The following is a 27787-nucleotide window of genomic DNA, read 5'->3' on the forward strand; positions in this document are numbered from 1 at the left end:
TTCAACTCTTGCAACATGTTGCTAGAGAGTATTATAGTTTTTTGCAACGAACGGTTGTATATATCAACTAAAACTAACCGAGATAGATATAGGGTTATACATATATCTAAATGATCAGCATGACGAAAAAAGTTGTCTGTGGACAACAAATTTATAGAAAGTGGGCATGGTCCAGCACATAAGTTTAATGTACATATTTATTTCTTAAACTACTAAAGCTAGAACAACCAAATTTGTTAACGGTACTGTTAAAAGCTACTAAAAGCGCATTAAATCAATAACAATATACGCCAGTGACATTAAATTTATCTATGAGAGGGTTTTAAGGGAGTCGGTGTCAAATATATCTCGGAATATATATCGAGATTCACACGACCGATTTCAACCAAATTTAGTGCTTGTTACTTCTCTGACATTATTAGGATACAGTGTAAAATCGAAATCGGACCACAGCCACGTCTAAATTGTTCAAATCCAACCAAAAACTGTTTAAGTCCCAAGGTACCGGATATGTGGAGCCCAGTATTTATTGTTGCCTTTTGACCAAAAATATCGATCAATGTATGATATATACAATTGAAATTCAGAGAAAATCCTTTCCTGACATTAGTAACTCTGTGTATTAAAATGGCTTGAACCGTATACCCCATATATCTAATATAAAAATTTTCGAAGATTCGGTTGACTTTTTAACTCATACATCAGCTTGTGAGCTAGCGAACTAGTCCCTCAGTTTTTAAATATTGTTTTGAAATTTTGCAAACGTAATTTTCTCTTCAAGAAGCTGCTCATTTGTCGGAACTGCCGATATCGGACCACTATAACATATACCTGCCATACAAACTGAACGATCGGAATCAAGTTCTTATATGGAAAACTTTCATATTTAACAAGATATATTCACAAAATTTGGTAACGATTATTTTCTAAGGCAACAATGTAGTCTCCGAAGAAATTGTTCAGATCGGATTACTATAACATATAGCTTCCATACAAACTGAACACGTAGTTACTAACATAAATGCACCTGTGAAGGGTATTTAGCTTCGGTGGAACCGAAGTTAACATTTTTTCTTGTTTTTAATTGCAAGAGTGTGAAATGTTCGGTTATATCCGAACTTACCTCCACCTTACTTGTTTGTTGTTGTTGTTATTTATACATATACATATGTTTAGCAGCTAGTGCCCCACAACCATCCCATCGCCTGTCACCCAGCACACTGTGAGGTCATCAACGCCATCGCAATCACTCAGGCATTACTATCATCGTCGTCGCTTGCAGGCTTGCAATCAAATGCACACACAATTGTACATACGTATATGTAATAAAATATATTATACAAACATATATATTAACATACCTCTTGCGGCATAGTTGGACAGCAATTTCATTTCTCCTTCTTTGTGGCACGCGCCATTACAGACTACAATGGAAAATTGCATTCTCAAGTTTGTGAGAAACCGGCATGACAAACATATACGTACTCGTATAAACGTATAAGTATAAACGTATACAAATAAAATTCCGTAAATGAAGCATTCCTTTTATGAACCTATACATACATACAAACAAATACTTGTTCGCTCCACCAGCACTTGCCTTCTTTTCTTCTACTGCTTTGTCCACCATAATTGTATGCGGCAGCTTTTACTAGGTTACTAATTCACTATTCCTTACAACAGCAACAACACGAATTCCTAGAAATATTTATATAAACCACTTGGCCACTACATGTTGCGTGACATTTAATTGTTGCAACACTTTGTGCCGCATATAAATTTATAAATTTGCTTGAGCTTTACCTCCAACCTTTTACTGTTATTTATCATAAACACGCCGAAGTCCCACAGGGCGCAGGTGTGTTCTGTTATATTTTTGTCGCTAGTTGCATTCTTACCACCATATTTAAGTGGGGCTTTCTAAAAGAAAATATGCATTGTAAACCGCCCCCTTTGTGGATACCCTGCAAGACAAGTTAAATTGTTGAGATCCAGAATTAGCCTTATTCGAACGGCTGCTATTTTTATTACCGCTTTAGTTGAGTTTTAACCGCCTTATTATAAATTTCAGCTATTTTAGAATATCTACTGTGATTTTGTTAAGAAAAAGAATTTTTCTAAGCGGTGGAGGACTGCGCCATTTTTAGTCAAAAATAAAAAGGTTTCCCATGCAAGAACTTGAGTTTGATCCATCAGCTGTTAGTGCAAATATTCCAGTAGTGGTGCGATACCAGTAGTTCCGACAAATGAGTAACTGTTTTGTTTATTTCCTTCTAGGTGTTACAAATTTCATGGCAATCTTTTTATTATATATTCTATCATAATATAAAAAATACATAATGTTAGCCGTTCGATAATATTGAAAGACGAATAAATCGTTTTTCCTGCTGGGATTGTATACAAATATGTATGTATACATGTATATGTATATATTGTTTTTTTTTTTACAATGAAAGAGTGTTGCTTTGTTGGAATTAGTAATTATTTGAAATGTCGGTCAAAGAGTTTTTACACATGAAAAGCCTGTCCCGATAGAACAGGTGAATATATACACAGGTTTTATAAGGGTTTTTTTATATATATATGTACCATACATACATGTGCGAGTATATAAGTCATGTTTTGCTATAAATGAAAGTACTTGGGGGATAATTGGAAGTGACGTAATATTGAAAGTAAAAAAGGGGTTACTTACATAGGAGAGACGCGTATCTTAAATATAAATTAAGTGATTAAATTAAATGTTTAGTCCATTTCGCGACTTTTAAATAATAAAATTTTATAAGAGACGAGTTATACCGAAATCCTCATTTCTTTAGAAATATATTTATATTAGAGCAGATATAACACCAATCTATTGAAAATAACTAAGGTTTAAATTTAAAATTTTATGTAAGGTTTAACCTCCAACGCAATTATTGCTTAGCTATACTAAGCGGCACTCAAAGCGATTTCGGTTAGGTGCCAGGTCACAAAGAAGTCGTTGTGACTTAGGGGGGGCACAATGGACCCAAGGTTGCGATGCAATCCCTATTTACTTATTTAATCTATTTATGTCAGCTATTTCATCGAAAGTGTGACTGTGAGGATATCTCAACCTAAGTCTAGCAAAAACCGTACATTTGAGGAGGAAGTGTCTAGATGATACCACCTGGACTTCCTCAAATTTAGCTATTTGTATCCGACAGTATACCATATGTATGTAAATGTATCGCATATGAGACTATCGGACGGTGTCAGTCAGAACGCCTACCAGGCAGCGAGATGAATCTCGCTATGAACAATTTGAAAATTTACTTTTAGAGAACTTCGGAATCATAGAAAGGTGTGCCTTTATATACATCTACCATTAAGCAAATATAGTAGCAAATTGAATACTCTATAACAGCTGTGCAGATAAACTGGCAACACTTTTACTGAAACCTCGGAAAAAACTTCTTTTTTGCTTAAACATAGCAAATGATTTTACCATCAAAAATAGAACTAAGTCGCAGATAGCTTATAAGGAACACTTATTGCATTTTCTAATTATTCCATCAATATTGAAGTCCATCATCTCCTACTCAAAATTTTGGTTAATAACTTGTAACCCAGTGACCACGACGATCACGCCAATTGCTGCGTAAATAAACAACAAAAGCCACCCTGGCGCCGCTTTCCACTTATGTATGTACATACATATGTATATGTCCAAAAAAATATTTGTTACCGTTATTAATGCAGGCATTGCTAGTATAAGGGTCACTCTTCCGTTCTGCCGCTGTTGCATACTGAATCGATTGCCCTGTGGCATGCAACGACACATTGTGGGCGTGCGTGACTGACTAACTGATTGACTGCCGCATTTGCTCCATATTTTATTCTATTTTATTTGAATTTAATTGCCAGCCACAACAATAGAGGAGTTCAATTAGCACTCAGCTAAAATCTATTCTCGTCATTCATTTGTGTGAGTGTATATGTGTGAGTGAAGTGCATTAAATGGAATTAGATTAAAAGTTGAAGCGGGCGTTGTTAGATTTAGTTTTTATGGTAATTGGAACTGTTGAGTAGTGAACACTTCTAATTGATGGTATAAATTAATTTAGTTTAAATTTGTTTAGTTAATGTGTAATTAATTTTTTATAAATAGTAATTCAAAATAATACTTCTAATAGTAATTGAGTATTATGATCCTCATCGTAATGAAGTATTTTTTTTTTTTTTTGTTTTTTTTTTTTGTTAGAGAATATGCAACCATTGAATCAAATTATTTCTGTCTCTTATACACATCTAGATGTGTATAAGAGACAGATTTTTAATTTTAATTTAATTTAATTTAATTTTAATTTATTTTAAATTCATTTAGTTTCATCTGATCTTATTTTATTTTATTTTACTTTATTTTATTTCTGTCTCTTATACACATCTAGATGTGTATAAGAGACAGATATAAAACCTAATTCATAATTTTTTTTAAATTTTAATTAAAATAATTAATTAATTTTTATAATTTTAAATAAAATTTAATTAATTAAAGTTTTTAATTTTAATAATAATTTTGAGCTAATTTTAACTTTTTCTTTTTTTCATCCTTTTCTTTATTTATTTATGTTTTTTCTTCTATTTGTTTCGCGGCCCTTTTCTATTTTTACTCCAAACTTGTGCGCTGAAATTGCAGGTCAACCGCTTGTTAGTAAGTGTGTCTGTATTTGTAGTTGTGCGGGTATCAAAAAATACTCCACTCGAAAATGGCTTTCATCTGAACGCTTGAAGACGTGCCGTGACAGACTGCCTTGTGCAATATCACCGTTATGTGGGCTTATATGTAAGTGCCTTGGCTCTTCAACTCATCATCGTGGTTTGCGTGCGACCGTCTGTCTGAACGCCTGTCAGTCTGGTTTTCTGTCTGTTGCGGTTGGTCTGTTGCTGCCGATTAGTCACTCGTTGCCCCGGGCATGTCGGTGTTTTTTTTTTACTTTTTTGTTGCAATCTCTCCCCTTTGTTTTTCTTTCAATTTGCTGTGAATAAAACTTCAGCGCCTTTTAATTTGATTTTCATCAACTAATGAGTTGCTGCAGCAAAGTGATCGCACCGCTATCAGACAGATAGATCTACATATATACATACATACATTTATGTGCTAGTATTTATGTACACTGAGGAGGATGCACTGCTATTATTGCTTGTGCATTTTTCTTGCTTCAGAGTCTCTTTAGATTGCCTGTTTTAATTGCCTCTTGCCGGCGAGCAATAGATGACTCACCCAATAGAAAATACCGTGAGTAGAAACTGTTTATACAACAAGAATATTTGAGATAGAAAATCATTGATTTATTGAACGCACAGTGGGACGTCTTTGTAAAAGGTTAAGGTAGAGATTATTTGTAAAAATACTATTTAAGCAATAAAATGGTTATATATTGTTTTAAAACAAAAAATACTTGTATATCGTAAATATGTGAGTTGGTTGAGAAGGTAATTTTGTTCTAATTTCTATGATACTTTTATTCATATGAGTAACCAATATTGTTTTTCGAAACTTATTTTAATAATTGGTTTTAATTTTGTTAAAAAAAAGTGGCAACCCTTCTCAAAAGTACATTGGGATTCTCTTAAACTTATTTAATTTTATATCAATTGTGTAATACAACAACATATTTTATGTTCTTAAATATTTTTTTAGTGGCAACCCTAGTAAAATATTTGTATTTTTATTACCAAAAATGTTTTAAGCCTTTTAAGTTTGATATTCATATTGTATTAATTTCTTAGCAGGTTGCAACCCATCACTAATTGCATTAGGGTTTTGAATTTTTCTTAAACTTATTTAATTTCGTATCAATATTGTAATATATCCTTTATACTTTATGTTTTTAATTAATTTTTTGTTTTAAGTGGCAACTCTTATAAAATTTTGTATCTTCGATTCTAAAAAATTTCGCACGCCTTAAGTTTTGATATTCAGATTCTATTATTTTATTTTTTAAATAATAAAATTTTCTAGCAGCTGGCAACCTTTAAAATTTTTTTAACCCAAATTATAATCAAATGAAACCATTTTTAATTTTCTATATCTTTATTTCGCAATTCGGTATTTAATTTTTTTTTTTGATATGTGGCAACTTTACAGATTTTGTAGATTTCTACCATTTAAGTATTATATTGAAAAGAAAATATATGTATGTATGTGCATTAAAATTTGTCCTGACATTACTTTGTATGCAGGTATGCAGTATAAACTGTGAATCAGACGAAATTTGTGAAAGTCTGTGTACAGTTATCACGGAGTTTCGTTGCAGTATTTTAATCTCAAAATATCCAAATGTTGCTCTTGAGCATATCTAAAAATGTTTTAATAGTCCTATCAGTTATTAAATTATAATAGTTTTTTCACAGTTGGCAACTCTATTCTAAAAATTTTTCTACTCAACTTAATTATAATAAATATTATTGGGTAAAAACTCAAATTGATATAAATTAAGCGAGTTTGGCTGAGCAAAATTTTAATACATTTTAAGGACCACCTTAATACAAACATTAAAAATTATTTTGAAATAAATTTTTAACATTTTTTATGAGATTTCTTATTTTCCTCTATAATATGTAAATCGACATCTAAATTATACTGAAATTTGATATGCTCACATATGGTAACACTACATAAATCAGAATTTTAGTAACATCTTTCTTTTACATACATAGATATATGTATAGAGCACAACTGTATTGAAATATCATAACATGCTAAATCCGACACATGTTTTACATGCCCCTCTACATTTTCTGGGATTTAAAAAGAAAAACTTTTACTAACACTTGAGTTGAACTGAAAACTATAAATAAAATGAAATTGCAACACAATTGTTTTCGGCGCATTTTTTTATGTACTTCAATTTTTATGATCGCTCTGCGCCGCCATAAGCGCCTTTATGCCTTTGCCTTGTTGCTCTGATATGCGTTGATTGCAAAATAACAACGCAACAGATGTGCCACGCATTCAGTGACGAAATTTGCCATGAAAATGTGTCAGAAATTAAAACACACACACACACAGATAAACCCAAAAAACAGCGAAGATTGCCGAGTCTGCAATAAAAAATCGGTCCAACACCTTCACATATGTTCGAGTATCTGCCAGATTTTAAAAGTTTACGATGTCTGTATAATTAGTACAAAAACACAATGCACAACAATACTTTAATGCGGGCATGTAGTTATAAGCCAGCCAGCCATGGCGTATACGTAATGCCTGCGCACAGCACATTTCCTCAATAAATTTGTGCCATTCCCAATGACAGCTTTATTACTGCCTTTGCTGTACCTAAATGTTCCTGGTTATTTTTGGATTTTCACTTCGTTTGTGATATATGTACATAAATATATTTGTATGTGTGTGAGAGCTTCATTTTATCGTTTCTTATTTCAATATTCGCAAATTCACAAAACTCAAGTGTTTGTGTTTTGAACGGAAATAATTACACAGCTGATTTCCAGTATACAAATGAATTGCGAAGCATTTTTATCTTTGTTTTTTTATTTTGTGAAAATATTTTATTAATTTCAAAATTTAATGTACTTATATTTCGTAATCTAGCAAATAGCTGGGTGGTGTGATATTTATTTGATTATTGTTCGAATTCATTTTTATAAACTGCAGAATTAAAGGGGGTTGCAATTGGAACTCCTTTTCACTATGGTTGCCACAATTTTTTTTTAATTTGAGTCCAATAAAATTTTGAAGCCATTTGATTAATAATGTAGGCATAAAAAAAAAAGTAAGCAGATTGATGAAAAATTACTATCGGTAAAATGATCCCAATGTCATCAAAGTACCTTGTTACCATTACCAATCATATAAAATGAAGTCGTCGCACTGATTTATATATCTCATACACTGACCTATATTATATTATATATCTCATACACTGACCGATATTTTCGGTAAAAAGTCAACTAGAGGTACTCGGGTATTCGATAACTAGGGGCGTAAACAGATTTATCCGATTTGAAAAGTTTTTTTTTTTCATAAGGTGGCTTGCTTCAAGAGCAGAAATACTGCCAACTGAGTCTTATCTCACAATATTAATTCAAAGCTGTGCTATGTGGGAAGTAGGCATCGTTGTAGTCCGATTTCGTCCATTTTCCGATTGTGTAAAATTAAAGTCAAAGGAATATCTTGTACCTAATAGGGTTGAAATCGGTCATGCTGACACTTGATGAGATATGAGATGTCACTAAAAGAGATCTAATTTTGATCCCGGCTCCTACAAAGCTCTCACATACCATTTCGGGGGTAGAATTTTATGTCTATGGTGTATTTAGTGCCGTTATACGGGGAGTGGAAAAGATTATGATACGATTTCATTCAAAATACCAGACATCACATATGTATGTACATATGTATATCATACATATATCTAAAAGTCACAAAACTAACAGACAAAAAAGAATTATTATAATTATACAAATTATTGTCATACACTTGCAAAATCCACTGCTGCTTTCCACTTAACTATTCACAATGCCATAAAGTAATCACAATTGACGAACCACACGAAGCCATAAAGTGCCACATGAAAGACATTCATATTTAAACAATTGACATTGACGCTTGATTTACAGTCGCCAAAATGCTAAACGCTTCGACAGGCGTCAGCATTCACTGATCGCACTTTATGACTGTCAGAAAATGAATTGGAAAGCACACACACAGCCATGTATGCATACCATAGAGAGTAGTAGGTCAGTATTGTGGCCTGCCAGCAGTACACTTTCCATTCAATTCTTCCAGTTGTGGCGCACATTAAATTATTTTTTTCCTAGTTTTTCTTGTTATTTAATAATATATTTGCTTTTATTGCAATTGGCTTGTTATTTTATTCATGGCACTTCTTAGCTTTGTTTACTTTCTACGAATGACGCAATTCCATAACTTACACATGATTGCATTTCTATTTCCATGACTAGGAGATCTCATCACCATTTCTGCAAAAAGACAAACTACATATATATCTGTTCATATATTTCTATGTATGTACATTTGTCTGTAGCAGCGTCACTGCTTCACTTTTTATCGCATTTAATTATGATGTGCTCTTATTCTTGTTGTTATTGCTGTCGCGGTGGTTTCATGCATTCTCAGCTCGTTAATTTACTTGTAAATTTAATCAAATCAAAATCAATTTTCTACTTCGCATATTTTAAATTAAATATCTTATTTACAAAAAACCATTGTGTCTATAAATTACATTCACATTCTTACATAATTTGACTTGTTTGTACTTTTTTAAAATAAAAGCAATAGAAAATAATTTTTATGTTCACGAAAAACAATTAGAAAAAGAATCACATGAACTTTGGAACCATGTCAATTAATACATATTAAGTATGCGTGAACACAAGAATGTGTACGTTTCGTGGGGGAGAGGAAGGGTATGATAATAGAGATTCAGATTTGATTACATTTATATTAAGTAAATCCCGAAATTACTCAATAAATTTCAGTTTCATTGAAGCGCTGTCTAAAAATTTATATTGTGCTTGTTTTGGCCTCCGAGACTTATTCGCAGCTCAAGAACTGTAATTATACGAAGAAGACTTGTTTTGGCCTCTAAAGGTTGTAAATATTTAAAGAAGAGAATAGATGGTTAAACTGGCGGTAACGGGTTTCCTTATTAATAAGGACTTTTAAGATTCAGTTACTTAATGCCGTTATATCGATAGATAGAAAAATTTTGGCTTTGCACTGCGAAGTGTAGTCTATGGCACCCTACCCTATATCACATATGGTTACAAAAGTAACAGGTAGTAGGTTACAGCAATTCAGAATCAGGTGTTCTGGAATCTTCTGTTTCACGTCGCTAAACCGACAGATTTCAAGAGACTATGACCATGTTAGACAAGAGCTTCTTGAACCTGCAGTGCACTGTTTGGAGCACGGCAAGGAGGCGGAATTTGCCCCGTGGGAGATTGATCAATTCTTAAAACGTTGTACCCTCGCAGAGGTAGCTTGGCATGGCGCATTCCTTCTGCCTGTTGACAATGCTGTTCGCTCCCCACTCTCTCTTCCATGCGGAGCAGCTCCTTTATAGTGTGGGACCCCACTGCAACGCATGGTTCTAGCACCATCAGTGTGGACTGACGGGCAGAGCGTTCTAAAAGGTGTACCCGGTTGCACACTGCACTAATATCGATTAAAACTCATACGCTGAAATCGTTGTTTGTGTCGTTTGACTATCGCTATAGTTAGTGTGGAGTTTGGTTTCTGCACGTTGACTTATAGCCAAAAGTTCTGCTCCAAAGATGCTTGTAAAATGTCTCATTGGTAAGGATAGTTTGGTATGCGCTCCCGCAATACCTGCTCTAAAGTCTCCCGGTGTTTTCGAGCCGTCAGTGTACCGTTAGATGGTGTTGCGGCTCAGAAGTAGGTCGAGTGTTCCATTTCGTCTTTTTGTCGAAGTTAACTTTGAACTTCTTTGTACAGTAAACCCTCCTCGTAGCGCCGTTCCTTTGGAAGAGGGACCAGTTTTGTTCCCATGGGACCTTCATTTGTTGAGACGACAGTATCATCTCTTTGCCGAAACCCATTAGTGCCATGTTTCGCTACCTGTTTGATCACTAAAGGCAGCGGTGTGAGCTACAGTATGAATTCAAGTACTGCGGGTAGTCAAGTGCGTCAATGGGTCTTACGAGCATGGTATACAGCCATCTTATGATACCTGGCTTGCAGCCCGAGGATCTGCCGGCTAGGCGTCTACATTTCATAAGTGCCTTGGTGGATTTGGACAGTGTTAAATCCACCTTCCCACTCCACCGTTAGGTTAAGTCTAATATGAGGCCAAGGAATTTGACTTCTTTAGATACCTCCAACTCCCTGCAACCGCGTATTTGGGGCCTGAAGCTGGGAAGGGATCTTTGTAAAAGGGACGACGGTTGTTTTTGCGGGGTTGATATTTAATCATACCGTGTTCAGGGATGGTATCTTGCTGCTTAAGCACATCCATGCCCTATAGTTTTGGTTCCTACATATGGCAAATGCCATCCTAAATCTACGCTTCCGGGGGCACAATTTAGCATGAAGCACAAATATACTCATATAGTCAGCCAGTTGCTCCAGAAATGATTTACGACAGCGACTTCGAGCAACTTTCGATTAATTGAAAATTATTTTTATTACTTCGAATAATTTAATTTTTTTTAAAAATATTTTCCTAAGACTTTATAAAATTAATTATTTTTGGAATTTTGTATTCCACTGAAAAATGTAGTACCGTTATCTTAACCACTTTTTCCTGTATTTAATAAAATCTTGAATAAATATAAAATGTAAATTTTCAAGGTTATTCCACACTCACTGTTCATTCCCACTTGTTTACAATTAAATTGCGGTTGTTTATTATTTAATGCCGAAAAATATAGTGCTTTTGATTATTTAACTTAAATACCGCAGAACATTTATAATTAAGCATGAGGCTTGCTTTCAAATATTCACAGTAATTTTGGGTTTCCTCTGAAAGAATTCAATGTCATCCATATACATATAAGTATATATATGAAATTGTAAGAAACATATAATATATAGATTAACACAACACATTGTAATTCTCTATGAAAATTATATCCAACTGAAAGGCGCCGGCGAAACGAGGTTATCGCACTTCGACAATTACCTTCATCTCAATTGAAGTCAAATTGCTTGTTGGTGTTTAACGCCCCGCTACCTTCACTCTACCCACTCTCGGCACTCAATATTATACAGGAAAGCATCACTTCCGCTCTGACTCTCGAATATTTGCTTCTCCTTTTGCTTTTATTCAAACTCAAATAGGAACTCGCCAACTTATTGCACCGACTGTAAACATAGCGTACTTAGAAGTGAGCGCGCTTTGTGTACCGCCCTAGAAGCAACATACTGAGTGGTAAGTGGTGAGAGCTGTTGGCTTTTTGGTATATAAAGTCAATTTCGTTTGCGGTTTTCGCTCGCCATTTGTGGGCACACACAGGTAAAATGGAAAATCTATGCAACAAAAGGTGAAACTTTGCACGTTTTCGCTGCGCTTGTTATGCTGCATTTTGTGGCAATAACCTTTGCTAAGTGGCAAACACCAACTTCATGGTAATGAGTGGGTTGTGTTGGCTGTTGCTGTCAGCGGATGCGGTTGCTCTGTTGATGGTTGATAGATAGTTTTATGTTGTGATGCAGTTAGTGCTTGGTGTTTGCTGCTGTTGTTTTGTAGGAAGCAACGGCTGTTAGCATTGATGGTTGTTTAAGAGGAAGTAGTTATAGGCGAATGGGTGGGAGTGAGTATAGCTAATTTTGACAAGAGTTTTTGGGGAAAAATTACTTTCAAAATATAAGTGTATATGTGGCAACCCTAACAAAAAAATTATATAAATATCTAGGCTTCTGCATTATATCTAATGTTGACAAGTTTTGTATTTTTTTTTTGGGAAAATTACTTTGAAAATAAGTATGTTTGTTCAAAAATAATTTTTTTAAATTTAATTTTGACACTCGTAAATTTAGATTGTGTTTTAAGTTAGCTGGCAACTCTAATTTAAAATTTGTGCTTAAAATATCATACCGTTATGATTTTATGATTCGATGCATGTATGTTACCATCTATCTCTTTCTATTCGACAATTAATCTCTCGCAACAAGTTGCTAAAGAGAGTATTATAGTTTTGTTCACACAACGGTTGTTTGTAAGTCCTAAARCTAAAAGAGTCAGATATASGGTTATATATACCAAAGGGATCAGGGTGACGAGTAGAGTTGAAATCCGGATGTCTGTCTGTCCGTCCGTCCGTGCAAGCTGTAACTTGAGTAAAAATTGAGATATCATGATGAAACTTGGTACTCGTATTTCTTGGCTCCATAAAAAGGTTAAGTCCGAAGATGGTCAAAATCGGCCCACTGCCACGCCCACAAAATGGCGGAAACCGAAAACCTATAAAGTGCCATAACTAAGCCATAAATAAAGATATTAAAATGAAATTTGGCACAAAGGATTGCATTAGGGAGGGGCGTATTTGGACGTAATTTTTTTGGAAAAGTGGACGTGGCCCCGCCCCCTACTAACTTTTTTGTACAAATCTCGGAAACTACTTTTAGGCATTTCCATATAGAGTTAAAAAATGGAAGAAGTCGGATAATAGCCACGCCCACCTCCCATACAAAGGTTATGTTGAAAATCACTAAAAGTGCGTTAACCGGCTAAGAAAAAACGTCAGAAACACTAAATTTTACGGAAGAAATATCAGAAGGAAGCTGCATCCAGGCACCCGAACTTTTTCCTTCCTTACTTGTTTCTAATAAAATGGCAACGCTAATAATAATGAAAAAATTATAATTTATGTGAGCAATTAATAAAGTGTGTTTTTTTTTAACACTAAGTGTAATTTTCTATCCGTGTGGCACCTTGTTAAGCTTTATTTAAAGTTTGTTTTGTTCTAAATATGCTGAGAATTTTCATTTTAGCAATTTGCTACGAAGTTTTTATAAAATATATTTACTGTATTCGATATGGCAAGGTTAACATACTACATAGAGCAATTCCAGGCTCGATTTTTCTAGTAATCTGATTTTAGTGATAATTATAGGTTTTCATTACAAGATCTTTGAACTTTTTCTTTTGAATTATTGTTGTAAAATATTCAACTACATTTGCATATAAAAATAAAAAAAATAAATAGTACAACATACGCTACGCCTTCGGGAATAAATGACTTAGTATTCCAGCTCATATCAATGCCCATTATAGTTTCAATAACCTTGTGCTAAATTCACTCCACTAGACGCCCAGTTAATGTACGCCAGCATATACATACATATCAACACATATATATATTTTATAATGATTAACCGCAACTTGAAACAAAGAAAACGAAAAAAAAATATTAAAAACAAACTTATCAGCATGAAGTGTACGCTCTAAGGCAATTTGCAATTTGTATGTGGGCAATTTGAACCGTGTTATTAGTAATGTAAAAAGAATCAAAAATATATATGCATATCATATATACGAACATAAACAGCGAAATAGGAAGTTCTATTAAGCTGACAATTTCATTAAAATCTCTGTTAAAAACGCACTTTCGCCGGTCATTTTGATGTTTCTTAAAGGTAATTTAATAAACGGACAGAAAGGCTTCTCCCGTCAGTGCCCGCATACGGGAGATTTCACTGTGTTTTTTCCTGTTTAAAACTACTTGAATTGCGCTAATCTTAATTAACTATGTCATTAAGAGACATTTAAGTTTCACTAAAGTAGCTAAACAAATAATTTTTGTTCTTGACTTATGCCACTAATAAGCAGCAGTGTTTTAAGAACAAGCCTAGCTGTATCGAAGCTACCTATATTTTTCGTGTTAATCTGGCACCATCAAACGTCAGCATCATCTAAAAGGTTTAAACTTCTAAGAAGATCTCTGCAGGTTAAATAATCCTCACATCAATTCAATATCTATAAGGTAAGGATTGTACACCTTATAGATATTGTAGTACCCGCCGGGGGAAGCAGAGGAAGAGAAAGACCTCCACTCCGTTGGAAGGACCAAGTGGAGAAGGACCTGGCTACGCTTGGAATATCCAATTGGCGCCACGTAGCGAAAAGAAGAAACGACTGGCGCGCTGTTGTTAACTCGGCTATAATCGCGTAAGCGGTGTCTACGCCAATTAAGAAGAAGAAGAAGGATTGTACACGATGAAATTAGTACATTTAATGCAGTTGGTTAAATTTGAAAAAATTTCTAATTAATATGGCTTTGCAAAATATAAACCAATGCTCCTGTCAAATTTCAAATTATGTGTTGGTTTCAAAATGAGTACTCAATTTGAAGTGTGTGAAAAAGCTATTAAATTTTATAACGAAAATCTAACAAACAATTTCTAGAAAAACAAATTTTTCCAGGAATTTCGTGTCCCGTGTTATTAAAACGTTCAACAAAGATCTGACGTTCAGCAGAAGGAAGTAGTAGAACGATAGAATAATTTGAGAACCCTGACGTAGCAAGAAGGTAATAAACTGCATTAAACTATGAACTGCATTACAGCGTATTATAACACTGAATGTAAAATTCATTAAATTCATGTAAAGAGGGAATTAATTAGGTAAGGTATATAAACTGGCTATTTGATGACACACCTAGGCGTTTAGAGGGTTCATTGTGAAACCACCGAGACTAAAATCCTTATCACCTGCTACTAGAGTTACTCCATCTCTTAATGATATACCAGATTTATTTTAACTTTGAGGACGAATGGCTTCAGAAACTAATTAAAAAGTGTTCTCAAAAGGAAATTATATGTTGATATTGGCACCTCCTTTAGGTCTGTTTAAAAAATTCTTCCACAACTACAGCATCCATATCGATTCTAAAATTACCCAACCCTTTACTGTATGTCTAATATGCCGAATTTGAGCCTTTCTATTAAGGTATAAAAAAAGCAAGGAAAACGTTATCTATTTCTATAATACCCTGCAATAAAAAAGTAGAAGTAGTTAGAAGAACTTAAGGGATTACATGGGTTTCCTCGAGTAAAAAACAGCCTTTTGCGACCATTATTTTTCTCATATAAAAAATGTAATATTTTATTTTAAAAATCTATTATTGTTATTTAAAGTGAAAAAATATGTCTTTTATTCAAAACCTTAACTTAGAACTTGAACGAAGGAAAAAAACTGAAAATTGGATTTTTGGCAGACATTTTTACAAAAGAATTAAAATTTCAGTGAAAATTTCACGACATTTTTTTTTTTTTTGTTTCAAATAGTATTAATCGAAAAACTATCCTTCGTCCAACGTCCGCCGACCACACAAGTTATCAAGGCTGTATCTCTGAAACAATTACGCGCATAAATTTGAATTTGACACAATATTCTGGAGATGTTGTAGGATTTCATAAGATAATAAAAAATTCGATTGTTTGAAACCCGTAAACCCATATAATCCCTTAGGAAATAAAAAAAAGGCAAAAGGAAAACGTTAAATTTACAAATAAATCAATTTCCTCAGAAGAACTTGATTCCTATCGTTCAGTTTGTATGGCAGCTATATGCTAAAGTGATCCTATCTCAATAATTTCTTCAGAGATTTCAATGCTGCCTTATAAAATAATGCATGCCAAATTTCTTGAAGATATCTTTTGAAGCTCCTTATGCAGATCATTTATATATAAAGATTAACATATTGGATCTCCAACTTTTCCTTATGGGTGGTACAAACGCGGCAAACTTAATATACTCTGTGCAAGGTAAAAAAAACTTATGTGTTAAATTACTTGTGATTAACTAAACGGGGACTTTGTAAGGTAATTAACATAATTAGTTAGCAAATATTTTGCTTCGGCATGTCTGATATAATTAAAGGCCACAGGCAAATGTTCTTGCTTTCTTATTTACACTTACTAAATAAGCCAACAAAAAGTACAAAAGGTAATTCATAAGATAGCGAAGTAATGCCCAAAGTACACTGAAAACCAAATTATAACCACTTTATGCACAGGTTAATTGCAAGCAAATATGCTTACAGCCGAAAAATGGAGTTACTAAAAATTTTGGTAAGCCAAAAATGAAAAACAAAAACCGAAAGGCGTGTGCGAATACCGACATTAAAAGCTGTGTTATTGAACTTGACCTTGCGCGTTGGATTCACGGTGCTTTATTTATTTCATTCGTCCACAAATTGGTGTTTAAAGAGTTAACGGATTATTTATTGCTATTGTTACGTATACACGATAAAATTAAGAAAATATTGCGAACAGATTGCCTTTAATAATACTGTATATTTATAATAACAATATTCTAGTTTATAAATATATATTACGCTATAAATATTACAACACTGATAGCCAATTTTATATTTACATACATATTCCAGTACCAGTTTTTATTCATTCATTAACAAATGCCTTCTTACTATTACGTAAAGAACTGGACTTAGAAGTTGATTTGCATATGTTGGCGCGTTCTAGATATAGAAGTACACATAGTTATATGAATACTAACACTTTTGCTTTCCATTTTAGATAGGCAGCATAGAGCTTGAACTCGCCCATATCGAAACTTGTTTTGACGGAAGTGCAAATATATAGTTTGTATAAACATTGCTATATTTATATATGAGTAAATGTGGTTGTCGTTAGTCATAATTTAAATAACTGTTCTAATTATTTGCGTAATACGCATAAAAAGGTGTTTTTAGAATGAGTCACCACGCATTAATGTTAGTCGTCATTGGTTATGCTAGTGGTTTGTTCGATTCATTCAAGCTTAGAGAATGGAATACGAAAAATGCGATACTGATGTGAATAAGATAAATTGGTGTTTTTAAATCTTAATACATGTATTTATTTGCACCAGTCATTATTCGAATTGCCACTATACAAAGCTTGGCAAAACAAAAGCAGTTCTTATCAGTATATTTCTTAAGTCGGTAACTTTTTTCACAATTCTTAAAGTATTAGAATCTGTGTAAAAATAATAAGAATTCAAAACTTTACCAAGACATTGTTCAAAAACAATAAACATTTGTACCTTTTAATCTTACAAATATTTACTTCACATGTTGCTGTTCTAGCGGCAGTAACATCCCTGAAATTAATTGAATAAATGATCGATTACGAGTTTATGGTAGTAATGATCCATTTCGAGGTTCCCCATCTTTCTTTCAAATGTTGGCTACGTCTCAGATGCTCCATCCGTTGTGTTCATTTTTCGATGACTCGTTCGAGCATTTCAACTGGTAACCGCTGAATGACGAGCTAGATGTTTAGTTCCAAGATCTGAATCGAAGACGGATTGTCCGCATAGACTTTAGACTTTGCATAATGAAATAAAAAAAAAACCTCTAACGGTGTGATATCACACGATCTTGGTAGCCAATCGACCGGTACAAAACGTAAAATTATCTGCTCACAGAAGTATTCTCTCAATTAATTCATCAATTGATGTGATATTTGAAGAAATATAGACCGACGATTTCACCGGCCCACAAACCACACAAAACTGTTGTTTTTCTAGATGAAATGTCTACCATTGAATCTCTTCAGGTTGCTCTTTTTTGGGATCTCAATATGCTTGTTTTCATTACCCATTGAGCCATAAATGGGTTTCATTGCTGAACGAAATTTGTCTGAAAAACGTCGGATGTCTTTGCAACTTTTTAAAAGCCCATAGTGCGGAGTGATGTCGCTTGGGAAGGTCGAGCAGCTTCAGCTCTTGCTCTAGCTCTATTGTTCCTATTAATTTAAGATCTCGACGTTGGAAAAGTTTCAAGCTCTGTTGAACTTCTTTAATTTCACGAAGTTCAACGAGAGGGATCAAATACATAGCAAAATCTTAACAAAAAATTCGATGTTACATACCATTTCAAGTATAAATGTAACATCATTTACAGAGTGCTGGAGAAAGCAAACTCTTTAACGATTTCACTTGAGGCAACTTAGCACAAAATAGACATTACAATTTCCTTAGCAGACAAAGTCAATTGAGCTATAAATATATGTATATATATATCCGTATATAGGCCATACCTACATACATGCATATACATACAATTTCTTTATTATTGCTTTCTGGTAACATTTTGTATTTAATTGTCGATTTCCTTTACGGTCGAGTAGTCAATAAGTCAAAAAGTCAGCTAGCAATTACAGAATTAGGCAACAGCAATTCTATTCAACTAAAGTGTATGAACGTGGCACAATAAAAAGAGTAATCAAAAGGGGTAATCAATTGGATACCCTTAATTACTTACAACGATTATATTTATATGCAAATAAAATGAAAAACAAATTGTAGTGAAGTAAACATTTATATTGAAACCTTTAATATACGCAAAAGTACGAAAGAAATTAGAAACCAACGTTTTTAAAAAAATTCTGCCAGAATTTCGAAAATACATATGTGCAACTTGATTATTTAATTGTGAAAGTTTGGTGAATAGATGGAGTTGTTAAAAATCGAGTTTTTAAACAATATTTTAATATCCTCAAGAAGATTTTTAAGAGGTTATATGGGTTTCCTCGGGTAAAAAAAAAATACTCTTCCAATACTTATAATCAAAAAAAAATCCTTCGTCTAAGTCTTTAAGAATTGTATCTCATAGGCTGTTTAAAGTTTCATGAAAATCGGTTTAAATACTTCTCAAGAAATTTTGCCAACCGACTTCAAAAACACAGTTGCAAGAAAAACGCGTTTAAAGACGGCGTTCTTAGCCGAGGTAGCGCAAATTCTCACGGCTGTATCTCCCAAATTATAACTCGGATCAACTTGAAAATTTTGGACAATATCCTAAATTTGTAGAATTTAATACGACAATAAATAAATCGATTTTTTGAAATTCGTAAACCCATATAACCCTTTAACAACTTAAAAGCTCTTCTGGTAAAATAAATATTATCGCATAAAAATAGAGCTTTTGTGATTGGAAGTTTCAGATATAAGTTTTAAAAGTGAAAGCTCTTTTCTGTGTTATGAAAATGCAAATGAAAGCTTCAAATATTAGCATTATTTGAGCACTGGCTTCAATTCTGTAAAATCTTGAACTGGCAAAAGTGGTTTCTATTTCTGAAATCGTATTACAAATCTTTCAAAACATCAACTAATTCATCGATTAAAGATCTTCAAAAGTAAAATGCAATATCATGTTTTACACAAAAAATCCACAAAAATTGGAATTTTAAAAAACTACTGAGTGAAAGCTTCCATAATTTACACACGATGTAGCAGTTACGGTATTTGCCGAAGTTTTACTCATACATTCTTACATTGTATATGAAGGCAGGTATGTAGATGTGTCTGGAAATTCACAAATCCTCTTGTGCAACTTCATGTAAATTCTCAAGTTGAATTTGAAATCATCATTCTGTCTCCGCTCTCATGACGTTTACATATTAAATTTAAATTAAAAGTGCAGACAATAATCAACAACTTCATCATACTCCCATAAAGATAGATGTAACTCTTATAAATATAAACAACAACACTGTCATTGCATTCAGAAATGATGCATACTACGAATGTATGCCTGTATATTTGCATCATAATTTCCGTTCGTGCATCTCTTCAACCCATTTTCAATTTAAATTATGGAATTTGAGTGCTTCAATTGTGAACCCCAAACGCCTCCCCGCACACTACAACACGACTTAACCCCAATCGTCAATGAACCGTTATGTATACAGCTGCACCTTTGTTTTTCGCTCGAGCTCATCAAGCACCGAAGGGACCACAATGTGACTATACTGACTATGGGAATATGCAGGGCGGCTCAAAACCAGTGTATGGATTATTACTTACATAAAAATATTGGAAAAAAATAAATAAAAAAAACATTGAAAAGCATAATTTGAAAAAAAAAAATTTTAAAAAATTTTAGCAAAAATTTTTTAAGAATTATTTTTAGCAAAAAATAAGAATTTCGAATTAAAAATTAAATATTTATTTTTAACATTTCTTTAATGCAAATGTATTGAAAATGTACAACCCTGTATCATATCATATCTCAATATGCCGTTACGTGTGCGTGGAGGCTCACATACATGACATCCTCCCTCCCTCCATTAACTTGGTGATTTGTCATTTGGTGCTTTCATACTTCACACAAGCACTCTATATGGTATTATCGTAAAGTCATTAAGTCACAAGCTCCATGATTTTTTCCTCACATGCAGCAGTCTAATCCAATTATTGCAGTGATGAATAACTTTTCACTGACAACATTTGCTCTTATGCACTTATAGCGGTAAATGTAAACAATAACATGTTGCAAAAGAAAATAAGTGTCTGATGCTTCATTAGAGAGTTTGACGCTGCCAGTGGTTTTCAAAATTTTGAAACTATGAAGATAAATTTAAATGGCATTTTTATTTTAAATAAAAAATTATATTTTGGGTAAAAGCAACAAAAACATGCCGTTATAATAAATTTTATTAATTTTCTAACATCATCAGTATTAAAATAATTTTTCACTTGATTGGTGAATTTTAAACTACAGAGTTAATTTATAGTTTAATTTTGTATAAATTTCTATGAAATATCACCACACCCTCAAGCGTTATGAAGGATGTGAATATAGCTTTTCCAAGAGCCGTTTACCCCAAAAGTGTCGCGAGTGTTGGTTCAGAAAACAAACTTTTCGTACGAGGCTACTTTGATAAGTCAGAAATAGAAATTTTATTTTTTGAGTGCCTGTGTTCGATGACTACACTACATTTTTCCCCAACGAGTTTTTTTAAGACTCTCGAAATAGTCGCTTTATGGAGATGATTTTTTTACTTTTTCTAAGCAATTTAATACAAAGGAGTAAAATACTTAAGGAGAAGATGAAAACAACATTGCTGAAAAGCTTAAAAGTCATATGAATAATATCAGAAAAATATTCTTTGTAGACGTTTGCCTCTGAAGTTCTTCAGAAAAATTCACTGTAAAGGTTCAGAACGCCGTCGAAGATCACCAATATTTCCTTTTCGCCTTCTTATAAATAAAAGTGATAGCAGGTTAAACACTCTAACAGCCCCTTGACGCTTAAGAGCACGTATTCCTCTGTGCCACATTGCATGTGAAATTCACCCTCCCCTGGGCGTAAGCATTTCAAAAGCTTTTCAGAAGCACTCAAGTAAATACTTAGCGGCACATATTTCCTTGTCTGGAGAGTAATAGGACTGAGTCCATTTAAAAAAATTTATTAAACCAATCCTTACAATTCTTTAAAAACTTACAAAATAGGCTCCTTCTGCGTAGATGCAGCACTGTCAGCGCGATTTTCAAGCATTGAAGGCCATTTTCCGGAATAGCCTTAAGAGCAGAGGTGTACGCTGCTTAGATCCCCTTTCATCTGCCTATTCAGGCAAAGAAACAAAAAAACTGTGGGGGCAGAAGCGGTAGCTGTACACAAGAAGGGCGGTGTGAATCGAGGCGTTGTCGTGATGCAACTTCCAATCGGCGTTTCTTGTCGGATCCGATTGACCCTTTGAGTTTTTTGAGGACGTCGACGTAAAACTTGGCGTTGTCGGCTTGTCCAGGAAGAACAAATTCACGGTGGACGATGTCTTTGATGTCAAAAAAAAAAAAAGAAACAATGAGCATCGTTTTCACTTTGAATTTGCTCATTCTTTCGATCTTCATCAGCGATCCCCTTACGGCCCTCCAAAAACGCCTGCTGCCACATCTGGCTAAGCCTGTTTGATCATATCAAACGTCTCTGCGCCAGATTTACCGAGTTTCACACGGAATTTAATCGCGTACCTCTGCTCCAGCGGACACTGAATTTTTTGCTTGCAGCACTCACAGAAACACGTTGCTCGAAAATGTTTGTCCTGACTGTCCAGGTGCTCGGAGACAAATAATTTTGTTGTTTTTTCGTGTTGGAATGGAAATTTTAACCAAAATATTATAATAAATAGATTTGAAATATTCATAGTCTTTTCTGACCTGAGTGCCGTGTGTGAACATCTTAAGCGTTGAAGTCACGTGTTCCGAGAAGATTCGTAATGCAAAAACTCTTTTAACAACTGTATTAAACCGAAAGTTCTAATATTTTATCTAGAGCAGTATGCCAAACATATAAATTAGTTTTTCTTCTGTAAACATTTTTTAGCTCAATATTTCATAACCCATGTAACCTCTCTAATTTATCCAAAACATTAAGATCATTACTCGTACTTATTTTTATATTTTAACTCCAATCAGCTATTCGTCCTGTCAACTTCGTCTTTAGCCTTTAAATTGCAAAATAATGTTCAAATACATATGTTATCCGATTGTAAATATTACGAAAACAAGAGCAATAAAGCGCTTGGCAGCCACCCGGCGTCGGCAAACATCTTGCAAAAGATCAACATTGTGTTTGCTCAGCCGTGGTAAACCCTAAGGGTGGATTCGGCGGCTTTGGTATGTGTAAATGTGTGTCGCTGAGTATTTACTTGAGTGCTTGTGAAAAGGTTTTGAAATGCTTACGCCCAGCGGAGGGTGAATTTCACACGCAATGTGGCACAGAGGAATACGTTTACACTCAATGCGTGCTCTTAAGCATCAAGGGGCTGTTAGAGTGTTTAACCTGCTAAGGAAAATGACATAAGGTGTAATCTTACGCGAGAGTTAGAGAAACCGAGGTTAGGAGGATTTGATTGGGTTACTATCTTAAAGAGCATTTCAGTTGTGAGAAGACACACCAAAGACTTTATAGAGGACTTAAAAAAGAGATGAGTTTCGACTAATATAAGATCTCTAGAGTTAACTACACTAAGTTCGTTTTCCAAAATCGTTTTCTGTAGGCCTTGACTGAAATGATTATCCGAGATTGTCAAAACTACGCCCTAACAAATTGTAGATTAATATCATAGATCTCTGAGACTCTCAGGATTACAAAACCTCAGAGCATATTTAACTCTTTAGGCATATATTCAGAGGCTAGACTATCTCGTTTAGGCTGTTCATATTTTTTACGCTTTCAGCAGATATCTTAGAGTTCTAGATTATCTCTTTCAAATGTTAGCCCCGGCTACGTCTCCGATGTTCCATCCGTTGAGTTCAATTTTCGATGACTCGTTCGAGCATTTCGACCGGTAACTGACGAAGGACACACGTGAAGTTTAGACTGTATATCCGCATAGGGAAAAGTCAAACGACTTGATATCACACGATGTTGGTAGCTAATCGACTGGCCCAAGAAGTGAAATTATCTGCTCACCGAAGTAATCTATTGATTGATGCGATATGTGAAAAGTGGCACCATCTTATTGAAACCAAATGTAATCAAATAGTCGAATATTATAATGGTCGCCGGTGATGGTTACCTTCTCATCGGCATCATTTTTGAAGAAATATCAATGCAATGATTCCACCGGCCCGCAAATCACACCAAACCGTTGTCTTTTCTGGATGAAATTGCAGCCCGGATTACTCTTCGTCCCAAAAACGACAATTTTGCTAGAAATGGGTATGTAAACAATGGCTCGAAAAATTCGGATCTTTTTTGGAACTTTTCAAGAGTTCATAGCGCAGCAACTGCAGTTCTTGTACAAGCTAAAATACGCTAATCCGAGTTGCTATGAACAGCGCCGAGTCGACTCTCCACGGTCTTCGTGTAAACTCACAGCTACGGCTGCTACATTTTCTTCACTGCCTGCTGGAAGTGATCGATTCGGTCGAGTATTATCCCATAATGAAAGCTAGGTATCAAGATGGGTGACGGTTTTGCGAATGGTAAGCTCGGTAGGCCGATTATGTTGACCGTAAATCTTTAAAGAACGCGATTTTTGTTAATAAAATTGAACGATTCGTAAACGTTGTTTCGGCGTACGTCTTTCCATAATGAAATACCAGCAATATTGAACAAACATAATATGACAGCTGGACATGACTGGGGTCTTCTGACCCCTATTGATGTTGATTCAGATTCTGACAGTTCAAATTGTCATTAGTGCTACTACCACGACATCAAACAGTAAACAACGCGCCTGTTTTTGTGACCTACCCTAATTAGAAAGGCTTTTATACTCATATACGCTTGCTTTCAACCATCTAGGTTTGTAAATCGAATCTGCGCAGACGATATTGGCAAAGTGATAAAACTTCAATTAGGCGGCGTCCATTCAACGCCCATGATTAGTAAAGTGCATAGCTGCGTGGATATTTAACCGCCCTTTCAACACTTTCGTATTTTATAGGTATTTCTAAAGCGTCTCGTAAAACCATTACCCCACAAAATACATTTGAACATATAATATATGCATTTCTTGTGTAAACATAGTAAATATGTGCATGTAAAATTAATGCTTTGTGGCACACGCTCTAAATTGACCTAGAATGAAGTTGGGCATCGGGTTACCCACAGATACCAACACATACCTTTTGCTGATGATGTGAGGCAAACAAATTTTGCGAAATGGATATCCAATACCATAGCTCTTTTAGGTATGTAAAAGACATAAATGTAAACAAGTCGTAAATAATATTACTATATTTGCAATTTACATACACATAAGTTTTTTGGATGTGCACCTTGTATGTTCGAGACGGGGTACACTGAACATACTTTCCCACAATCTGATGCCTTGTGTTAGTTCACTGAATGAATGTTGTTTGCCTTCATTTTCGAAGTAAAATTTCGACATAAATATTATACATCAAGCCATACCAAATTTAAATACATACCCTGTAGGAAATTGAAATAGCACAAAATTGTCTCAGCTTTGGTAGATTGGAGTTCAATCAACTTAAAGGAAGATATAAGATTAAAAAGTCTACAGTATTAGCAAAAGAAAATATCCATGTAGTGATTTGTTTAAGACTGATTGATTACGATCGAATTCAAACAGGTTATGAAATCTCATAGCTCCAATGTCAAATTAAAGACTTCCAATGTTAGTTGATATCAATGGTGACTGGTTTTTTAACGGGTTTCAAGTTAGTGTGAGATATTTTTGACCACCATATGAGATTTTGGAGAGCATATGAACACCCTGTATTATAATTATAGCTGGCAGTTAAGACGCGAAAACGCACACTAGCAAATAGTTGCTTTAAAGTTCTTGAGCGTTATTTTTTTTTCCTGCTAACCCCGTATATATTATATTCATGTCTCTATTTTCGTTTGCTTCAAAAAGGGTTGGCAAAGTATTGGCTTGCAAATTTGCTTCTTCGCTAAAAATCGACATAAAATATTATTGGAAATAGACACGTAACTTAAGAGAGTATGTGTCTCTGCTATACTTTGCAGCTTGTTGACACATTGATGAACTGTTTTTCGCTGTTGTTGTAGCTACGACAACAAATTATGGCTTGTGCATTGGACTTCAAAACGTCAGCCCTAATTTTATAACAGAAATTAATAATAGTTAAGGTAACTTTTGCTTTTCTACCTTTTGTCATGGTTTTCTCCTCCGTCATTTTCTGCTTTTACACATTTCGAACACGAACTATTCGAATTAATTGGTATTCGTGTAGAAGCTCATGAGCGCCTACTGAAAGGGTGGTTAAATATAGAAGAATATATTTTATGTGAAGGCCTATACAAATAAATAACGAAATATGTATGTGTAACTAAAAGTTGCATTTTGTGCTCGTCAAATTTAAATTTGCTTTCTTCAGCTACACTGAAAAAATTCAGTACGCAATATTTTTTTCAAAATTTTTTTTTCAAAAAATGTTTTTTTTTATTAAATTTTTTTATTTTTCAATATCAGTACGTATATTTTTTTCAATTTGTTTTTTGAAATTTTTTTTTCTATTTTTTTCAAAATTTTTTTGCAATTGGTTTTTTTGAAATATTTTTATTTTGCAATATTAGTACATACAATTTTTTTCAAAAAAAAATTTTGAAAATAAGTTTTTTTTTAATTTTTATTTTCAAAGATACTTCCTTATTGCCAGTTGTATGAAAAACTTTTCAAAAAAATTAAATTTTTGTAATAAAAATGTATACCAAACAATAAAAATTTAAATTTTCTCTTATAAAATATGTCAGATAAAATTTAAAAAAAGGGGTTTAATAAAGAAGAACCAATTATAATAAGCTTCTCATCAGTTCTTTTATAAAAATTAATAAGGAACTAAACCAAAATCATTTTGTAACATATTAGACAACTCAGTGTTGATCGAAAAGTCGACAAAGAATCCATCGGTCAAATCCACTTCTCCGTTTGGTCAGACCCCGTCGAAACAACATGATGACGTCGATGACAACTTATCTAACACCTACCATCCTAATAAGGATTATGTACATGTTACAAAAACAACAAAGTCAAAACTCATTATAAACGAAATGTCAGTTATATTTCGGTGGGTGACACTTTTAAGGTATTCAAGGTCTTAAGAAAATCTTGAAATCAGACCAAAAAAAATTAATCAACAAAACATTATTTTCTGAAACAAATTTCTTTCAATGTACCTCATCACATAAATACCTATTGTCATGTTTTCTTTCTATTTTAGGTCAAAACAATAGGAAACGAAAAGTTTGAGGTATTTTCGAAGTTTTGAATATATTAAACTCGAACCAAGGTTGCATAGCCAAGTGGAAGAATAGAACTACTATCTAACAGGAACACACACACACATCCACCAACAAATAAATAAATTACAAAAAACACAGAAAACCACACACATACATATATACCTGTCCTCATCACAATCATGTCAGCGCGAAGTCATCCACAAATGGCACCACCGCCACCACCCCCCAAACCAAACAAATCCGGCGCCATATATGACAACCATGCAGCCATTGGCAATGGCACATACGCCGCGAATGGCAACGGCAACGGTAATGGCAGCGCTGGTGGCAGTCGCAGCGGCAGCATATCCTCGTTGACAGACAATCAGGGCAGCCTGCAGCGCCATAGTCAGAACGTCAATGGCCGTAGTACGTGTCACACGCCACCGCGCACAGATCGTGAACAGGTCGTAATGACGCCAAAGGGTAAAACCGCTAACAGCACCGTTATACTGATCGAACGTAAGCTTGTCGATGAGATAAACGAGCGCGTTCATGTCGCTGGCGGCGATCACACTGGAATTATCATAAATAAGGACACCGTTAGTGGACAGAAGAGCGAATTGCTGCCGGCACAATTATCGCTGGAGTTTCGTGTATTCCTGGTGAGCGCCAATACCGGCAAGCATTCGCAGGAATCGCGTACGCTGCGCTTCTGGTTCCGTCAGTGGTTGCGCAGCGACGAGAAGCAGGCACAGATCGCGCAGGATTTCTTCAAAGAGTTGGTCAGTCCGAAGGATTTTCCCAGAGGTGAGTGAGGTGAAGCGTGTAGAGCGAAAGAGAGAGTGCTGAATATAATTTTTTG

At 34.3% G+C, this 27787-nt stretch overlaps 1 protein-coding gene across 8 annotated transcripts in view; it reads left to right on the top strand.

Moving 5' to 3' along the window:
• Positions 1-27787, top strand: part of LOC108971058 — a 58461-nt gene that overhangs the window by 19557 nt on the left and 11117 nt on the right. For all 8 annotated transcript variants that reach the window (XM_018936867.1, XM_018936866.1, XM_018936863.1 and 5 more), the window contains one exon: positions 26922-27732. In XM_018936867.1, coding sequence (XP_018792412.1) covers positions 27123-27732 — 610 coding nt within the window. In that variant the 5' untranslated portion in view covers positions 26922-27122. The remainder of the gene's footprint in view (positions 1-26921; positions 27733-27787) is intronic.

This window comes from Bactrocera latifrons, unplaced genomic scaffold (genome assembly GCF_001853355.1).
Source record: "Bactrocera latifrons isolate USDA-ARS-PBARC rearing strain unplaced genomic scaffold, ASM185335v1 scaffold_32, whole genome shotgun sequence".
NCBI lineage: Eukaryota > Metazoa > Arthropoda > Insecta > Diptera > Tephritidae > Bactrocera > Bactrocera latifrons.